This window comes from Molothrus ater, chromosome 24, assembly GCF_012460135.2.
Source record: "Molothrus ater isolate BHLD 08-10-18 breed brown headed cowbird chromosome 24, BPBGC_Mater_1.1, whole genome shotgun sequence".
Lineage (NCBI taxonomy): Eukaryota > Metazoa > Chordata > Aves > Passeriformes > Icteridae > Molothrus > Molothrus ater.
The window spans coordinates 7,069,149-7,087,473 of record NC_050501.2 but is presented as its reverse complement, the minus strand read 5'-3'; the positions used below and the strand labels follow the sequence as shown (position 1 = coordinate 7,087,473).

The 18,325-nt window shown below is 64.2% G+C and overlaps 2 protein-coding genes across 4 annotated transcripts; one reads left to right on the top strand and one right to left on the bottom strand.

Moving 5' to 3' along the window:
- Positions 1-230: 230 nt before the first annotated feature.
- Positions 231-5,875, bottom strand: LOC118695538 (digestive cysteine proteinase 1-like). Its single transcript, XM_036397141.1, has 11 exons — positions 5,778-5,875; positions 4,664-4,723; positions 4,372-4,464; positions 4,123-4,295; positions 3,187-3,430; positions 2,923-3,115; positions 2,638-2,831; positions 1,915-2,006; positions 1,670-1,831; positions 913-1,102; positions 231-596 (listed from the first exon to the last, which is right to left on the bottom strand). Exons 1-11 carry the CDS (start codon positions 5,827-5,829, stop codon positions 409-411), a joined length of 1,641 nt encoding a protein of 546 aa, XP_036253034.1. The 5' UTR covers positions 5,830-5,875; the 3' UTR covers positions 231-408.
- A 1,349-nt stretch (positions 5,876-7,224) lies between these two features.
- Positions 7,225-16,855, top strand: FGR (FGR proto-oncogene, Src family tyrosine kinase). Of its 3 annotated transcripts, XM_036397234.1 has the most exons (13): positions 7,225-7,359; positions 11,096-11,156; positions 11,403-11,655; positions 11,758-11,860; positions 12,140-12,238; positions 12,393-12,496; positions 12,567-12,716; positions 13,131-13,295; positions 14,216-14,395; positions 14,477-14,553; positions 14,630-14,783; positions 15,311-15,442; positions 15,679-16,855. In XM_036397234.1, exons 3-13 carry the CDS (start codon positions 11,415-11,417, stop codon positions 15,885-15,887), a joined length of 1,614 nt encoding a protein of 537 aa, XP_036253127.1. In that variant the 5' UTR covers positions 7,225-7,359; positions 11,096-11,156; positions 11,403-11,414; the 3' UTR covers positions 15,888-16,855. The 3 variants fall into 3 exon arrangements, with proteins under 3 accessions (XP_036253127.1, XP_054373232.1, XP_036253126.1); XM_054517257.1 differs by lacking the exon at positions 13,131-13,295 and adding an exon at positions 13,657-13,812 and having other exon boundaries at positions 11,096-11,655; XM_036397233.1 differs by having other exon boundaries at positions 11,096-11,655.
- The last annotated feature ends 1,470 nt before the right edge of the window (positions 16,856-18,325 follow it).

The following is an 18,325-nucleotide window of genomic DNA, read 5'->3' as shown; positions in this document are numbered from 1 at the left end:
CCTCATCTCAGCAGAAATCCCTGGGGTTGTTTGTGCTCCACCTCAGAGCTGGAAGAGCCGCTCCCCTTGCCCCGGGTGTCTGGGACTGGCTCTGAGAGCCAGCTGGCTCTGCCAGGTGGGATTGTCCCTCCCCTCCCCAGGACCAAGAAAACCAGGCTGGGGACAGGGATCTGTGTCCCTGGGGCACAGCTGTGGGCAGCAATTGAATCCCTCCTGTAGAAGCCATCCAGTATTTTTCCAGTGTCTTTATTGGCAAGCCCAGTGCTGAGCCCCCATCCTGCCCTGTGTGCAGCACTGAATGGGGCTGTCCCACTGTGTCCCAGCTTCCTGTGGTTCCACTGAGGGGCCTGGTCCAGGGCTGAGTGCTGAGGATGCCACCCAGGGCTCTCCCTGCAGAGCCGGGGTGGCTCAGGCCAGGATGGGGTAGGTGGCCTCAGTGGCCACCCCACAGTTGTTGTCCTTCATGGCCATGAGGATGTAGCCGTCGTTGCCCCAGTATGTGGACCAGGAGTTCTTGATGAGCCAGTAGGTCTCTCCCTGCAGGACCCCGTAGCCCACGGCCAGCACGGCGTGGTCCAGAGATCCTGGAGTGTTGTCTGCAGGGAAGGACACAGGAGGGGTCACTGAAGAGCCCCCCTGTCTGGGGATGTCTGTCTGGGGAGCATCCTTGTCCTCCCTTTCCAGAGACCATTCCTTTCTGGAGACCATCCCAGCCTGGAGAAGATCCCTGCCCACTAATCCCTGTCCAGAGGACATCCCAGTCTGGACAGCATCAGGGCTACCCTCAGTGCTGCAGAGGACTTCAGGGCTCATCCCCTCCACCCCTCCCGTGACCAAAAAGCTGGTCCCAGGTGCTCTGGCATCTCCCTGGGCACCCAGGCCCTGCCATGTCCCGCGTGCTGCCTGTCTCACCGCACTTGGGCTCGTAGTAGATGCCGTTGGAGTAGAAGGAGAAGCTCTTGTGTGAGGCGTCGATGCTGACGGCCACGGGGCCGTGCTTGTAGATGGCAGCTTTGACTGCTGTGATGTTGCCCGAGGTGACATTGACGTAACCCGTGATCTTGGCCAGCATCTCAGACTGGTTGTAGTGGCACAGGCCATTCTGCACACCCAGGGGACACACAGTGTCACCAGGATCCCTCACTGGGACCCTGCTCCCCAGGCTTGACCCTGAGGATGCAGGCAGTGATCTGGAATTTGGGCTGTGAGAGCATCCTGGCTCTGACCCCGCCGTCCTCCCAAGCCCAGGGTGCTGGGGGTGTTTTGCCAGTTGCTCAAGGACACAAAGTGGGGACTGGTTCTGCACCCAAAGCCCTGGAGGGCTGTTGCCTGCATCTTGCTGCCACATCCCCATCCCCAGGCAGCTTTGCTCCGTCCCTCTCCATACCCCGGGGCATGGAGTGACTCATGGCACCACTCACAGGTGGAGGAGCCTTGTCCCTGTTTTGCAAGAAGAGAAACTGAGGAACACGGTGGCAAAACAGCCTGGATGAGCCCTGGGGCTTGGCTTTGACAGTACTGTGAACCACAGAAGCCTGGTGCCTTGGGGACGAGGTGACATCCTCATCTCAAGAGCCTGTTAGTGCCTCTGACACATCTGGGTGTGTCCCACCGTGGCTTTAAAGCCCCAAGATGCTGGGATGGCCACCAGGGACAAGGGCCTCCTCACCTGGCCCTTGTAGGTACCATAGGACTCGGTGCTGGCAATGCCCCCGTGCTTTTTGATCCACTCGTAGGCTCGCCACTCCTCGCCCCCGTCGCAGGCGAAGTTCCCAAAGCCCCAGGAGCAGTCAATGAGGACTTGCTGGGACAGGGGGGTCAGCACGCCGGTCTGCAGGGGGGACACAGCCCAAGGATGGGGACAGGGTCCCTGCAGGCTCCCATCCACACCATGGGGCTCAGCCCTGCTCCCACCTTGAGGAAGAGGGCACCTTCCATGGCTCCCGTTGTGGCAAAGCTCCAGCACGACCCACAGACAGCCTGATCCTTCACAGGCGTGACAGCACCTGCGGACAACAGAGCAGGGCAGGGCAGGAGAAACTGGGTTGGCACCGAGGGGTGGAGGCAGGTGGAAGGGAAACCGAGGCAGGAGTTGAGGTCCAGAGGCAGCACAGCCAGATCTCAGTGCTAACTGAGAAGGGGGGAAATGCACTAGCAAACCTGGGACCCCCACCCTTGCCTAGGGGCAAGCTCTGGGCGTGTCACTCCCAGCTTAAGGGGACATGGGTGAAGCCAGATGTTGCTTCAGATGTCACATCTGTCCCTGAGGCACCAGAGTGAATTCAGGGCCAAGTGCTGATCCAGCTACCTTTAGTCATAGAAACACAGAATGGTTTCGGTTGGAAGGGACCTCAAACACCATCTGGTTCCACCCCCTGCCATGGGCAGGGACACCTTCCACTGTCTCGGGTTGCTCCAAGCCCCGTCCATCCTGGCCTTGGACAGCCCTGGGTTCTCTGTACAGCCTGTTCCAGTGCCTCACCAACCTCACAGATGTGCACCCCAAGGGACAGCACAGTCCCACAGGCTCTCAGTGCAGTGATGGGGAGCAGGGGGGCTCTGTGGGACTGAGCGCAGGTCTGGGTGAGGAGCACTCGCTCCCGAAGCGCCCTGGTGTCCCCCTGACTGCACGCGTACCGTACATGCGCCAGTCCAGGCTCTCGGGCAGGATGATGCCGGCGTAGAGCTCGGTGGGGAAGGGCAGCCCGTGGTTGGGGGTCCCGCTGCGGCGGCGGCCCCGCAGCGCTGCCAGCTCCTGCGGCGTGCGGTCAGCCAGGTGGTTCAGGGACAGCGTGTAGGAGAGCGCGGCGCGGTTCCGCGAGTGCACAAACCTGCACACGGCGGGGACAGCGCCAGCTGGCCCTGCCGCCGCCCCCTCGCAGTGACAGCACCCCTAGAGGGTCCTCATGCCCCCAGCTGTACCTCATGTTGTGCACGAAGATGCTCTGCCGGTGCTCCAGCTCCCGCGCAGAGCCGTAGCGCCGCCCCAGCTGCCGGCGGTACTCGTGGAAAACGCGGTGAGCCCAGGGCTGGTGCTGGCCCACCAGGTCCTCCATGGGGTTTGCCAGCACGCGGTGCTCCGCCACCGTCCCCGGCAGCACCCCACACTTGGTCTCTGGGGACCGAGGAGAGGGCCCTGTCAGCCCGAGCCCCACAGACGGGATGGGGGGCCCCTCCCTGGCTCACCATTGATGGGGAGGTCGAAGACGGAGGGCGGGTAGCTGTTGTCGAAGTCAGTGTAGGCGATTTCATACTTGTCGTAGTGGGAGCCCAGCAGGCTGTTGTACCCCCGCATCTCATAGTGCACGGGAGCCACCCCGCAGCTGGAGTTGGTCACCCACAGGGTGTAGACGTTCTTCTTCTGCGCCCAGCGGGTGACGTTCTGCCACACGGCACAGTACCGGCCCTCGTAGTACTCCTCCCGCAGGAACTGGGGGGACATGGCCTCAGGGAGGGGACCCCAACCTCCCCCAGGCCACCTGCTGCCCAGCCAGCCCCTTTGCACAGCCCAGTGCTCCCTGGCTGGATCCAGTGGCTCCATGGCCATTGGCACACAGCCATGCATGGGGTGGAAACTGGGGCAAGGATATGGGGTGCAACACCCCTGTCTGGCTCAGCGGTGCCCTGGGGACACTCCACTGTGCGCAGCAATCTGTGCACCCATAGCAGGGAGTCTGGCTGCACCATTTCTCCAAAAACCTGAAGAGATTTCAGGGTTTTCCTGCGTGTTTCCAAGCTCTCGCCATGCAGGCATGTGTCCAGCTCAGGGACAAGCTGCTGTCCCCACTGCTCACGTGCTGTGCCCAGCCCTGACACAGGCTGGGGCCAGCAGGAGCTGAGCTGCCGTGCAGAGGCTTGCCCAAACCATGCTGAAATGCCAGCGTTTGTGTGGGATGTGACACGTCCCAACACGGCTGCTGGAGTTGGGAAAGGAGCCAGGAGTCCGGCCCCGATCCGGGTGGGGAAGTGACCCTCCCTGCACCCTGGGCTGTGGGGACGGGTCCTGGGCCGGCCCCAGCGCCCTGCAGCCCTTGGACAGAGAGGAGAGTCTCCCAGCACCTCCTCCCACAGCCTGGAGATGCTTTGGGAGGCAGGGCAGGTCTGGGCTCTGAGGATTCCCACCTTAAAGCCCCTCATGCTGGGGAAGACGCTCTGAGCCGTGACCACATCCTCCTTGGAGCCAGGCAGCTGGAAGCACTTCCTGGTGTTCACCTCCTTCTCAGTTGTCTCTGGCGTGATCTTGTACCTCATCCCATAGGGCTTCACCGCTGCCAGCTGGTAGGTTATCACCTGCCCTGTGCCAGGGAAGGGGAAACTGAGGCACAGAGTCCTGCTGGTGCAGGGTGGGCACAGCTTGGTGCCACCTCTTACCTCCGTAGTACTGGATCCGGCTCTTGTTCCCTGTCAGGTTGTACCAGGCTTCAAAGGGCTCCTCGATCTCGGCGTAGGGCAGCTTAATGACCCCTGCACAGGAGCCCCCGGCACAGGACACAGCTCAGCCCAAAGCCTCAGCACCCCAACATCCTCCCTGAGCCCCCCAGCGTCTGCAGACCCACAGTTGACCAAGACAGCGCCCCAGGGGTGATGGGGCAGGAAGGACAGCCTGGTCTGACCCATGCAGAGCATCCTCTGTCCCCCCCCACAGGGCTGGGGGTCCCCTTACCTCGGACATGGTAGATGGAGCCGAACTGAGGGGGTGGGCGGGAGAGCCCATAGTCCTGTCCTGGAAGGCAGAGAGGGCAGGGTGAGGGGGCTGTGTGCGTCCCCCCAGCTGAGATGGGGATGGGAGGCTGCCAAGACAGTGCCCCCCTTCCCTGCAGCCCGGGGCTTCCCTCCTCGGCCAAAAGAGCTTCCTGAGCTCATCCAAAGGCACATCCAAGGGACGCTGAGGCACGGACACCCTCCAGGGTCAGCACCCTGCCACAACCTGCTGTGACACTGCAGCAAGCCCTGCACGGCTGCACCCCCAGGGAACCCCAGCTCCTGGGTGACTCTTGGGGTGATGCCCCAGCGTCACCCCTAGCACTGGTGGCCCTGGCCCTGGCCCTGCCCCCCCCCCACAGGGCATGTTTGAGGGGTGCCAGGGACATAACCGGTCCTGCCTGGCATCTTCCAGTGACCTCCCCAGCCTCCCCCCGGGCTCCCAGCTTGTGCAACCCCACGCCAACACAACTGCTGGGAACGAGCCCTTCCCTCCCTCAGCATCTTCCTCCCTCCTCGCCGGGAGCGAGGCAGCACCTGCCCGGACCCAGACAGCGCCTGCCCCGCCCGGCAGGGCCGGGAGCAGCCCTGCCCCCGACCCTGGGGAGGCTGGGATGGACAGACCTCCGGCTGCAGCCCAGGCTGTGCCATGGTGCCCATCACACGCCATCCCGGGGCACTCACAGGCAGCAACGGCTGCAGCCACCTCCCAGCCCTGCTCGCTTTATCAGCACCCAGAAAGGGGGGGTCCCACGGGGACGCGGCCGCCCTGCCACCCCTGTCCCCTCACACCTGGCTGTCCTGCCTGCTTGGGTTAAACCCCTTGGGTTAAAGCCTCGATTTAGTTTTATTTTTACGCCCCCAGCCCCACCAAGCCCCCAAGGCACCTGCCCTCTTTGCCGCCCATCTCAGCTGTGTCTTGGAGGAACTGCAAATGTTGGGGCCCAACGAGCAGTAAAACCACTTCCCCAGACTCCAACCTCCCCTGCAGGGCAGCGGGAGCAGATCTGGTGGGTGCCCCCGCCGCCCTCCCCTGCCCGGGGTGTCCCCAGCGCCGGACTGGGGCTCACACTCACCCCGGACGGCGATGCAGAGAGCAGAGACCGCGAGCCAGCGGAGCGCTCCCATCCCGGCCCCGGCTCCCTCGGCAGAGATCGCGAGCCAGCGGAGCGCTCCCATCCCGGAGCTCCCCGGCACCGGCCCGGCGGCTTTAAGCGAAACCCGGCGGAGCCAATGCGGCGGCCGGGCCCTCCCCGGGGAGGGAAGGAACCGGCACCGGGTGGTGCCTGGCGGGGGACGGGCACCCCGGGCTCGGCGTGTCCCGGCAGGGCCCCGCGGACGGGGATGGAGCAACGCGGGCCCCGCGGGGCGCGGGAGGTGCGGGATGAGCCCCAGAACGCCCCAAGCCGCATTCGGGTGGGTGCAGGGATGGATCTGTGGGGCACCCCCAAGCCGGGGTCAGCCCGGCTTCCTTCCCTCTCAGGATGAGTCAGGAGGTCACAAGTTGAGGGCTAACTACAGGGCGAGGAGCAGGAGGAGGAGGAGGAGGAGGAAGGCTCTGGAGAGATGGGAAGGATCCCACTCCAGCCCAGCTGTGTGGGAGGACAGTGTGGCAGAGCCGGGACAGAGCCAGTTCCAGGGGGCTCGGAGAGGATGCGGGGGGCTCAGGCAGGGCTGGGGAGGCTCTGACAGGGTGCAGGGGAATCACACAGGGTGTGGGGGGCTCAGGCGGGGTGCAGGGGCACTCAGGGGTCTGCATGGTTTACCCCAATCCCAGAGCTCACTGAAGTTTGTGGCTTGGTGTGACCGATGCCAAATCTTGGGGTCATCCCATCAGCAACTTTATCAGGACAAGGAGTAAATAAGGGCTTTGATGTCTAGTGGGCAATCCATGGACACAGGACTGGCTTGAGCCATATAGGAGCTGCACCCCATCTTGGGGGGATGTGTGGGACACCCCTAGAACACAACCCAGAGCTACCTGCCATTCCCCAGGCATGGCGGGCTGTTCACTGCCCCTGGGAGCCTGTGCCAGCAGGACGGGTGGCTGCTGTGCGTGTCCTGCCACCGGACGGGCTGCTTGCTCCTGTCCTTGCAGGGCCACAGCGCTCTGTGCTCAGTTTGATGTCCCTTTGTTGTGCCCTGCCGGGGATGCTCCCTGGGGGTCTCAGTGAGGCTGTGCCAGGCTTTGGGGACGGGCGCGGGCAGCTCCGCCGTGGCACGGGCTGGACCCGCACATCCCCCGTAAATCCCCGCAGGCAGAGCCAGGCAATCCGCGCCGGTGTCTCCCGGTGCTGCTGGGGACCGGAGAGCCCCTGACGCTGTTGGCGCCGTGGCAGCCCCGCGGGCAGGCTGCGGTCCCCGCGGTGGCCCGGAGGGTGACCCGGAGGGCGATCCGGCAGCGGCGGGGCCGGCTGGTACAATGAACCATTGCTGCGAGCGCGGGGAGGAAGGGGGGGCGAGGGGAGGGGAAGCTCTTGCTCGGCTGCCAGAGCCGAGCAGAGACAGGGGAAGCTCACGGCCGGGCGCTCCCGCTCTCCCACGGCCGCCGCCCCCGCAGCCCCGGCGCGGGCCGGAGCGGGGCTGCCCGGTGGTCCCGGAGGGAGCCCCGTGCGAGGGGGGTACATGCCAGCCGGCCAGGAGGGCTGACGGCAGGAGGTACGTGTGCGCTGTGAGGGGCAGGGTGTGGGGGCTCAGCCCTCTAACAGCGGGGGGGTCTCCATCCCCTTGCCCTGTGCTGCTGGGAGATGCCCCCTCCGTGTGCGGGGTGGCTCTGGGTCCCGGGGGAGGCGGCCACTGAGCTGGGGGGACAGAGTCCCGCGGCACTGGTGGGGACTGCTGGGGGGGCTTGCTCTCACTGTGCCCTCCCAGCTTCCCTGGGAATGCCCGAGGGTGGGAGGAGACCCTCGTCCTCGCCATCCCGGGGGGCAGCAGGCCAGCAGGGGCTGCGGGGTGTGTGTGAAGGTCTGGGGGCACCCACCAGCTCCAGCTCACCATCCCGGGGGGCAGCAGGTCAGCGGGGTGTGTGCGAAGGTCTGGGGGCACCCACCAGCTCCAGCTCACCGTCCCGGCACTAACTGGGATTAACACCACGTCGGGGAGCCTGCGGAGCACATGGTGCCCTCACCGTGCGGGACCTGCGGGCCGGGGAGGGGACAGGACACCCTGGCGGACACACACACACCTGTGCCCTCCGTCCCCGCAGGTGCCCGTGGGCTCCCAGCCCAGCCAGCGCTCGGGGCGATGTTGCGGGCTGAGCTCTCCGCGGCTGAGGCTGGGGGAGCTGCAGGGGCTCAGGCCCTGGCCAGGGCGGATGCTCCCCCCGGTCCCTGCAGCTCTGCTTCGTCCCTGATCCTTGGTGTGTCCCAAGGAGGGACAGGAACTCGCTGCTTCCTGCCCTGCACAATTCCCTCCCCACCCCGCTCCTCCCGGGACATTGTATTTGGAGCCCTGGCCGGCTCCCTCCCTCCGCCCCTGCAGCCCCTTGGATCCGGGAATTGCTCTTCTTCCAGCGGAAATCCTGCTTTCCCAGCCAGCGATGGGGCTGGAAGGCTGGGGAAGGGGGGCTCCCTCTCCTCTGAGCATCTTGTGCCAGGGCGGGGGGCAGGGGACCCCTCTGTCGTGGGGCCTGTGGCTGACAGATGGCCTTGCAGAGATCACTTTTGGGGTTGGCAAGTCCTTCAAATTTCATCCCAGGGAACAGCCCTGCTTGTGGGCATGCAGGGGATGGGGGGCCATCCCTCCGTGCACCCCTTGTTCTGGAGGAGCCTGCTCCCACTGGGAGCCACAGGGGACTCACCAGGCACTGGGTGAACTGGGAGGGCTGGAGCTGAAGCAGGGCTCCATCGGGGTTTCCTTGAGGCTGGGGGCAGTGGGGAAGGGGCAGGGACACGCCACCACCTGCCACAGAGCTGGAACAAGGAGCAGATGTGGGCTCCTGTCCCCTCCCCGGGTCTGTGGGGTCTGGCATGGGCCGGTGACACAGCGCCAGGTCCTGTGTCCTCATGAGCCACTTTCCCCTTTGCACTGCAGCTGCCTCATGCCCAAGTTTTCCTGCTGGGCCCAGGAGCTCCAGAGCCACAGGGGGACAGAGGAACCTCAGTGGCACCAGGCTGGGCTGTGCAGCCCTCTCGGTTCCTCTTCCCAGGGAGCAGGAGCCGGGGCTGCACGCAGCAATGCAGGATGACAGTGTGGGACAAGGCATGGAGGGATCCAGGATAGCCAGGGGGCTGCAGCCCTGCTGTCAGCCCTGCCTGACCCTGCCAGCTGTCACCATCCCCAGCGCACAAGGTCCTGCCAGTCCTTGATGGCCACAGCACCATCCTCTTCCTCCCCCCAGCCCACACCGTGCTCCTGCTGCTTCCTCTTCCCACTGCCGAGCTGCTGTGTGAGTTCCTCTGGCAGCCGCCTCCTGCCCAGGGCGTCGTGGCCCCTTCAGCCTGGCAAATGCCACCATGGCTTGTCCCCACAGCACTGGGTGTGACATTCCCAGCACCCCACATGGCTCCATGTGGCTGCATCCCCCCAGAGCCTGACTTACCCCATGAGGGGAGTGGATGCAGGGCAGGGAGGGAGCCCCAGGGGTACCTCAGCACTGTGGGTGACATGTGGGCTGGTGTGCGAGGGATATTGTGCCCTGTCTAGCAGCTGGGATGGGGCTGAGCTGTCCCGTGTCCCAGGGGCCTGGGGAACAGATGGAGGGGCAGCCGGGGCTGTGGCTGCTCCGTGCCCAGCCCTGCCCGGCGGGACAGGGGTGATGAATTGGCTGGGGCTCAGCGCGGGCGGGACCTGGCAGCTCGGGAAGGGCTCAGCTGCCATCTGCTCCCCAGCTCCAACAGCTCCTTTTGGGGAGAGTTGGAGCCAGACACCGCCGTGCAGCCATCGGACACGGCACCAGCTGCGTCCCCTTCCCGTGGGCAGTGAGGGGATGGAGCCACCCTGGGGTGAGCTCGGGGGGCTCTTGGGTGCACAGGAAAAGGGAAGCCTGGGTGCCATGCTGCTGCACATCACCTAAACCCTCAATGTGGCACAGGGGGTTCCACTTGCCCGCAAGATGCTCTTTGGCATCCCCGTCCCTGCTGGCACCTGTGGCAGCTCCACTGCTTGGTCAGCGCTGAAATTCAGCAAAATGGGAAGTTTCTGAATGTGGTGGGGGGGATGATTCCCACCCAGGGGGTACAGGGTTTGCGAGAGCCAGGGTTGTTCATCAGTTTAAATAGCCACTAATTATGAGGAATAAAACCCCCAACCAGCCGAGTTTCCTCAGATTTGGCAACACTGCCCTGTTGGCAACGGCTGAGGCCTTGCCACACCACCAGTGTGGAAAGCAGAGATGGAAGGGGAGAGCTGGGCTCTTTCCACCCCTACTGAGAGAGAGGAAAGGGAATCAATAACCATGATTGAGAAAACCTGCCTGAAACATCTCATCCACCCCAAACCTATGTCTCCTCCTGCTTGCTGGAGTGCAGAGGGCAGGACACCTTCCTGCTCCTTCCCTCCGCTCTCAGCTGGAGACAGAGCCAGGCTGCAGACTGGTGTGGGTGGTTGTCCAGCAGCCAGGGCAGTAATAGGGCTGGGGATGGACGTCTCCATATAGCCATGACAGGAGAGGTCTGATTTCCCCCTCCTCCTCCTCTGTGACACCTTCTCTCTCGCCACATGTGGCCGGAAGAGCCTGTGCTGACCACAGCAATGTGAGCGAGGACCTCGCTCCCCAAAACACCCACACCCACCAAGCAGAGGGTGTGGGGATGGGGACGCTTTGGGGTCTGGCTCCCCTTCAGCCTCGGGGACACACATGCCCTGAAAGGACGTGAGCAGGGTGGTGAGGACGCAGTGAGAGAAAAACCCACTTGAGGATGTGGTTTCAGCCCACACCGGGGTGTTGCAGCCCTTGGAGGAATGCTGCAGCTTTGTGGGGGTGTTGCAGATCATGCAGATCATTTTAGCTCATGCAGGGGGGTTGCAGCCTGTGAAGGGATGTTGTAGCCCATGCAGGGGTGTTGTGGCTCGTGCAGGGTTATCACAGCCTGTGCATGGTGCTTCGGTCTGTGCAGGGGTGTTGTAACTCAGGCAGGGGTGTTACAGCCCTTGCAAGTGGTGTTGCAGCCCATGTCGTTGGTGTTGCAGCCCGTGTAGAGGTGTTGTAGCCCATAGCAGGGGTGTTGCATCCTGTTATGGGGTGTTTCAGTATATTCAGGGGTATTTGGTAGAAGTGCTTCAGCATGTGCAGGGGTGCAGCAGCCCTGGAAGAGGTGCTTCAGTCCATGCAGAGGTGTTGCAGCCTGTACAGGGGTATTTTATCCCATGGAGGGGTGTTACAGCCCACGGCAAGGGTGTTTGAACCCCTGCAAGGGTGTTGCCCCGCACCTGACGCCCTCCCCGGTGTCCACAGGTGACTCTTCTCCTCCCTGGAGGGACATGGAGCAGCTGGAGTGACCTGAGGAGCCGTCGCAGTGAGTGGGGCCGCCGTGGAGCACCCACGGGTGCCAGGGGGACATCGTGGGGTCCCCCGGGCAGCACAGCCCTCCTGCAGCAGTGCCACTGGCCGTGCCCACGGGGACCCCCGTGTCCCCCTGCTGGCCAGTGTGTGAGCCGGGGGGTGGCAGGGTGCCCCCAGGGCCTCTCCCCATGTGTGCACTGGCACCCGTGGGTGCCCCCTGCCGGGGGGGCGCGGGGCTCACGGACCCTCTGTCCCACAGGCGGTGCCCAGGATGGGCTGCGTGCCCTGCAAAGAGAGGGGGGCTGGCAAGGGGCAGGCAGGGGGCGAGGGGGGCTCCCTGCAGCCCCCTGCCTCCCAGTACGACCCCGACCCCACGCAGCCAGGGGCCATCTTCACCCGCATCCCCGACTTCAACAACTTCCAGGGGCCAGCCCTGCCCTCGGCCCCGTCCTTTGCGGAGCCGGGGGGCTTCACCTCCGGCGTGCTGCAGACGCGGAGCGGGGCCATCTCAGGTCAGCGGGCGGCTCGGTGCTGGGGAGGGAGGGAGGGAGGGGTGTCCTGCCCAGCCCTGGGCTGGACCCCGGGGTCACCGTGGTCCCTTCCGTGTGCCACAGGCGGGGGGGTGACGCTCTTCATCGCCCTGTACGACTATGAGGCCAGGACGGAGGATGACTTGACATTCCAGAAAGGGGAGAAATTCCACATCATCAACAACACGTGAGCCCCCCCGGACCTCTGCCACCCCCAGCACCCCCATGGCACCCCAGGGAGGTGCCTTGGTGCCTTGGGTAGCCCCCCAGGAGCCAGGCTGGGGACCCAAGCTCTGTCTGGGCTCCATCACTCAGTACCAGGGCCAGGGTCATGAGCTGAGTGCTCTCAGCAGAGATGGGTAGGGGACAGCAGGGTCTGGGGTGCTGCGTGCAGGGCGGGGAGGCACACGGTGGCGCGTCTGTCTGTCTGTCCCTCCTCCTCCACGTTCTCTGTTTCCCTGCCCAGGGAGGGGGACTGGTGGGAGGCCAGGTCACTGAGCTCGGGAGCCACGGGCTACATCCCCAGCAACTACGTGGCCCCTGTGGACTCCATCCAGGCAGAAGAGTGAGTAGCGGGGACAAGGGAGGGAGACACACCCCAACCCCACCTGCCTCGGGCCCAGGCGTCCTTGTGAGCCCCGGCAGTGCCACAGTGCTGGCACGGGGGTTCCGTGGTCCCCTCCTGTGCCCTCCTGGCACTGAGCCCCTCGCCGTGGCAGGTGGTACTTTGGGAAGATTGGGCGCAAAGACGCGGAGCGGCAGCTGCTGTGCCACGGCAACTCCAGGGGCACCTTCCTCATTCGGGAGAGCGAGACCACTAAAGGTACAGGCACAGGGCTGGGGACACCAGGGGCTGTGCCCCACGTCCCTCCCTGACCCGTGTCCCCATGTAGGTGCCTACTCCCTCTCCATCCGGGACTGGGATGAGGCCAAGGGAGACCACGTGAAGCACTATAAGATTCGGAAACTGGACAGTGGGGGGTACTACATCACCACCCGTGCCCAGTTCAGCACCGTCCAGCAGCTGGTCCAGCACTATATAGGTAGGGTGGGCTGAGGGGTGCAAGGGGGGCAATAGGAGGGGGAGGGAAAGCTCAGAAGACCCTTTGGTAAGAGACTGGGCTGAGGGGGTTGAGCTGGGGAAGGAGGGGGCTGTTCTGTTGGTGGCATTCGGGGGCTCCCTGAGTCTCCCCTTTTCCATGCCCAGGGTGCAGGGAGTTCCTGCTGTCTCTGGTGAGTGGGCATGACCCCGGGTGCAGCTGGGGGGACTGGGGCTCCAGCCCAGCCGAGGGGCTGTGGGGCTGTGCCTGGGGCAGGTGGAGGGGGTGCATTTCTGTGCTGGGGGTGAGCGGGTGATCCAGGAGCCTTGGTAATGCCTGGGGCGGTGGGAGGGGAGCCGAGGGCTGGGGGCTCCGTGCCCACTCTGACTCCTGTCCCTCCCTGCTCCCGTGCTGCAGAGCGGGCGGCTGGGCTGTGCTGCCGCCTGGCTGTGCCATGCCACAAGGGAACCCCCAAACTGGCCGACCTCTCAGTCAAAACCAAAGACGTGTGGGAGATCCCCCGCGAGTCCCTCCAGCTCCTCAAGAAGCTGGGAAATGGGCAGTTCGGGGAAGTCTGGATGGGTAGGGCCTGGTGGGCAAGCCAGGCAAGAGGCAGGGGGGACATGGGGGTACCCCCAGGCCTGGTGCCCCACTGGGAAAAGCTCATGCCTGCCAGGACTGGCTGAGAGACACCGATTTGCTGGCACGAGGAATTATCCCACGTCCTGCTCTGGGTTCACATGGGTCCCCCAGGATGCCCCATGTCACCTCTGCATGGGCAAGCAGACCCCCACTGCAGATGGGACCACAGCACCAGGCCAGGGGGTCCCACCTTTGTCATCCTCTTCCTCTGGCATCACCTGCTTCCTCCACTCATGCATGCTGCCTTCATCCCATCACATCCCCTCCCTCCTCTTCCCTGCCTGCCCCCCATCCCCCACAGAGTACAATGACGGGTTGTGCCATCTCCTCACCCACCCGTGCCCTGCTGTCAAGCCCCAGACCCTGGGATTAGCTAAGGACGCCTGGGAGATAGCTCGGGAATCCGTCACCCTGGACAGGAAACTTGGCATGGGATGTTTCGGAGACGTGTGGATGGGTAAGGCTGGCCTGGCCGGCCAGGGCTGGGGGAGCACAGTGGGTAGGAGAAGGTTCCTTCTGTCCTGGCAGGGAGCACCACAGGGTACCCACTTCTGTGGGCGAGATTGAAACTTGGCACAGAATCCACAAAGGGCTTGGGAATGGGGTGAGGTTGGTACGGGGTTGAGGGGAACTCCTTGTCCTGGGTGGGATGCAGTGGGATCACAATCCCTGCCCAGGGATCCCTTCCTTGCCCTGCCCTGATTCCTTATCCATCCATCCATCCATCCATCCATCCATCCATCCATCCATCCATCCATCCATCCACACAAGCATGCACGCACACACCTCTCCATCACACAGCCCTCTGTCCTGGGCTGGCTGTCCCCTGGGCTCACAGTGACTCCGTATCCCCAACTCAGGGACATGGAACGGCACCACGAAGGTGGCAGTGAAGACGCTGAAGCCAGGGACCATGTCCCCCGAGGCCTTCCTGGAGGAGGCCCAGATCATGAAGCGGCTGCGGCACGACAAGCTGGTGCAGCTCTACGCCGTGGTGTCGGAGGAGCCCATCTACATCGTCACCGAGTTCATGAGCCAGGGTGAGCAGGGGCACTGCGGGCTCACAGGGAGGGCACCCGTGGGGTTTGGGGGTCTTTGATGGCAGCTCCTTCTTTCTGCAGGCAGCTTGTTGGATTTCCTGAAGGACGGGGACGGGCGCTACCTGAAGCTGCCCCAGCTGGTGGACATGGCTGCCCAGGTATGGGGGGCTGGTGCAGGGTGGGGGGCGCCCCCGGGGTCTGTGCTGGGGGTCTCCAGCGCTCCGTGCCCCTCAGATTGCGGCGGGCATGGCGTACATCGAGCGCATGAACTACATCCACCGGGACCTGCGTGCCGCCAACATCCTGGTGGGAGACAACCTCGTCTGCAAGATCGCTGACTTCGGCCTCGCGCGCCTCATCGAGGATGATGAGTACACGGCACGGCAGGGTGGGAGCTCCTGCACTCTGTCCCTCTGCTGTGTCCCCTAGCCTGGAGATGGCCATCCCGGGGCTGGGTGACCTGGGCTTGGATGCCCCAAGTTATGGTGTGCTGGGAATGGGTGTCCTGGGTGATGGACACCCCAAATTTATGGGTATTTGAGGTGATGGATGCCTTGGATCCCCCCAGGGAATGGGTACCCCCAGGGACAGGTGCCCCAGGGCGTGGGTACTTTGGTTGATGGATGCCCCAAGTGATGGGGGCAGCGTATCCCCAGTGCCTTGTGTGCTGGGTGTCCCGTGTGTGAGCTGCCCCAGGCAGGGGGTGTCACGGGGGGTGGGTGCTCCTAGTGCAGGGTGCCCCCCGTTCAGGGTACCCCGGGGGCAGGCCACCCTCAGCAGGGGCAGTTCAGGTGATGGAGCCTCTGGTGCGGGATGTCCCAGGTGTGGGCTGTCCCCAGAGGTGGGTGCACCAGGTGCAGGGTACTCTGGGTGCAGGGGCAGCCCCAGCCGTGGCTCACCTGTGCCCCATTGCAGGTGCCAAGTTCCCCATCAAGTGGACGGCTCCGGAGGCTGCACTTTTTGGGAGGTTCACCATCAAGTCAGACGTCTGGTCCTTTGGCATCCTCCTGACGGAGCTGGTGACCAAAGGCCGTGTGCCCTATCCAGGTATGGCCCACTGGGGCAGGTGCACCCCCGGGGTGGGCTGGGCAGGGCACAGACAGGGGCTGACCTCCTCGGCAAGGCTCCTCCCATGCCTCAGTTTCCCCCTCAGAGGGACCGATGCTGAACTGGGCTCCTACCCAAACCACAGGGCAGTGCTACTGTGTGCCTCAGTTTCCCCCCTCAGTTCTGGCTGGTGCCAGGGGGTGCGGTCACTGAGCAGGAGGGTCCCTGTCCCGCAGGGATGAACAACCGCGAGGTGCTGGAGCAGGTGGAGCGGGGGTACCGCATGCAGTGCCCGGGGAGCTGCCCCCCTTCCCTGCACGAGCTGATGGTGCAGTGCTGGAAGAGGGAGCCCGAGGAGCGCCCCACCTTCGAGTACCTCCAGTCCTTCCTCGAGGACTATTTCACTGCCACCGAGCCCCAGTACCAGCCCGGGGACAACCAGTGACCCAGTGCTGGCACTGCCAGCAGGCTCTGGGGTGGCTTCGGGGTGAATCTCTTTTTTTCTTTAGACGTGGTTGCTTCCTTTGTCTGTGCTCAGGGCGGACACAGGGCTTTGCACAAGGATGCTGGACTCAGAGAGAAGACAAAACTGTGTGTCCCAGCCCCCCCTTCTTCCACTCCCTTTATTGCCTTCACAACCAGCTTTGAACCTGAGAAGGGCTTTGGCTGCAGGGGGGACTGTGGGGGGCCCCCATGAACCCCCCAGACACCCCCAGACCCACAGAATGGCAGAGGGCAAGGGGGGAGCCCCCCGTGCCAGCCCCAATCTCTTCTGGGAGCACAGCTGGGTGGCTTCAGCCCCCCAAAGTCCCGGCACTGACCTGTGGGAGGTCATCTAAACCCTCCCTCCCCGGTGTCTCCTTTAATTTATGAGATTTTATATGCCTCCCCCAAGCAGCCATCGACCCCCCAAGGGATCTCAGTACTCGGGGGACCCCCTTGTCCCCCACATTATCTCCTCTGCTTTATGGTAGAGCCAAGTCCTGAAAGCCAAACACCCCCCCTGCTTGCCCTGGGGGCCAGGGGGGACACAGGGAGTGCTGGGGGGCCCAGGCAGGCGGGGGCAGCTCTGCCCCAGGGGCTGTTCCCTCCTGCCCCGCGGGGCAGGCCGAGGGTACGGGATGGGGGCAGCCCCAGCTTGGCTCTGCCCTCTGCAGCAGGAATCGAGGGGGCACTGGGGGGTGTCAATGTGAATGGAGGGTGCCGCCCTGCCTGCTGCCCCTCCAGGCACCCCCGTTTTGAGCGGGGTCCCAGTCCTGCGCCCCATGGCCAGTAACGCCCCCACACCCCCAGGGCAGGGCTGTGGGTGGGCAGGGCCATGGGGAGAGGGAAGGGCAGGGCAGGGCAGGGATTTGTTGTTTATTTTTTTTAATGAAGTCTGTAAATATAGAGAAATAAAACCTTTCTAACAAACTGGGGGCAGCCCCGGTCCTTCTGCCCCTACCCTGCCCCAAGAGAGAAGAGCTGCCCCAGGTGGGCAAAAGCACTGGGGGTGCCCAGAGCTGGGGGGCAACACTGAGTTACAGGGTTTGGGGTGGGAACACCCATCCCAGGGGGCAGGGGGCTCCCAGGATGGGTGATGCCCCCTCACCCCCTCCAGCCCCAGGGCACAGGTCTGGGGGGCTCCTCCAAGGGGAGCAGAGAAATCCCCCTGCCCCCAAGGCCACGTGGGGAGGGCACACACCAACTTCCCTTGCGAATAAAAGCCTGGAAACGCTGGGTTGGGAGGAATTTGGGTTTGCAAAGCTGCCCCCATGCAGAGCACCCTGCAGCCCCCCAGCACTCCCCAGGAGGGGACTGTCCCTCCTGCCAGCTGTGACAGGGAGGGGTCCTGTGCTGGCAGGCTGGGGAGGAAGGGGTTAATTTTCCTTGCAGCTTGGCCTCCCCAGCAGGGCCCAGCTGTGCCGGTAATGAATTCCTCAGCACTGATGGGAAGGAGGGACCGGCCCCCACCCCAGTCAGGGGGGCTCAGGCTATGAGGAAAATGCTGGGCATATGGGGAGGGGGGCAGGGTTTGGGGACATACCAGGGGCTGTGGGGATATCCTGAGGGGTTTGGGGACATACCAGGAGGCTTGGGATGTGCCACCATCCCTGGGTGCCAGCAGGCATCCTCACACCTCCTACAAGGGCATTTGATCCCCGGCACATGGTTGTGGAGTGGAGCAGGGCTGGACGTGCCCCTGCTTGCCCATCCCTGGGGAAGGGCCAGGCCCCAGCCAGGAGGGTGGCAGGCTGCCCGGGGCAGGGGGACAGAGCAGATGGTGTGGCAGGGACAGGAGAGGCAGCGGCTGCTGCCAGCAGCCCCAGGCACAGCCCTGGTGCCTGATCGTGGCCAAGGGCTCTGGACGGGGCTGGCCCTGGGGGACACGGCCAGGGCACCCCATGGCCACGGCCCTGGCACTGCCATCCCCTGACGTGTGGCACACACAGGCTCTGGCACCCACCCAGAGCCCCAAACCCCCTCTCCCTCTGGGTGGGCACACACATCTCACCCACCCAATGTGTCCCTTGTCCCCACAGCCATGGGGACGTGTGCTGTCCCCCTCCACCACTGAGGGGACAAAAAGCCTTCAGACCAGGGGAGCACCTCAGTCCAAACCCTGGCACAACACTGGCACAAGACAGGGTTGGAGTGCCCAGTCTGTACCCACTGGTGCTGGGCAGGGTCCATTTGATTCATCCCAAGTAATTAAAGTCCCTATTTAATCACAGCTGGAGGTTTCATAAACCAGGGCTGGCCTGGGGGGCTATGGGGACCCCAACCCCATCCAGGGAGCAATGGACTGAGAGCTGCTTCTGGATGGGCCCCGGTGTGTGAGCTCCAGCTATGCCAGCCCCAGCTCCATCCCTGTTCCTGCCCTTTCCTGCCTGCTCATGCCCT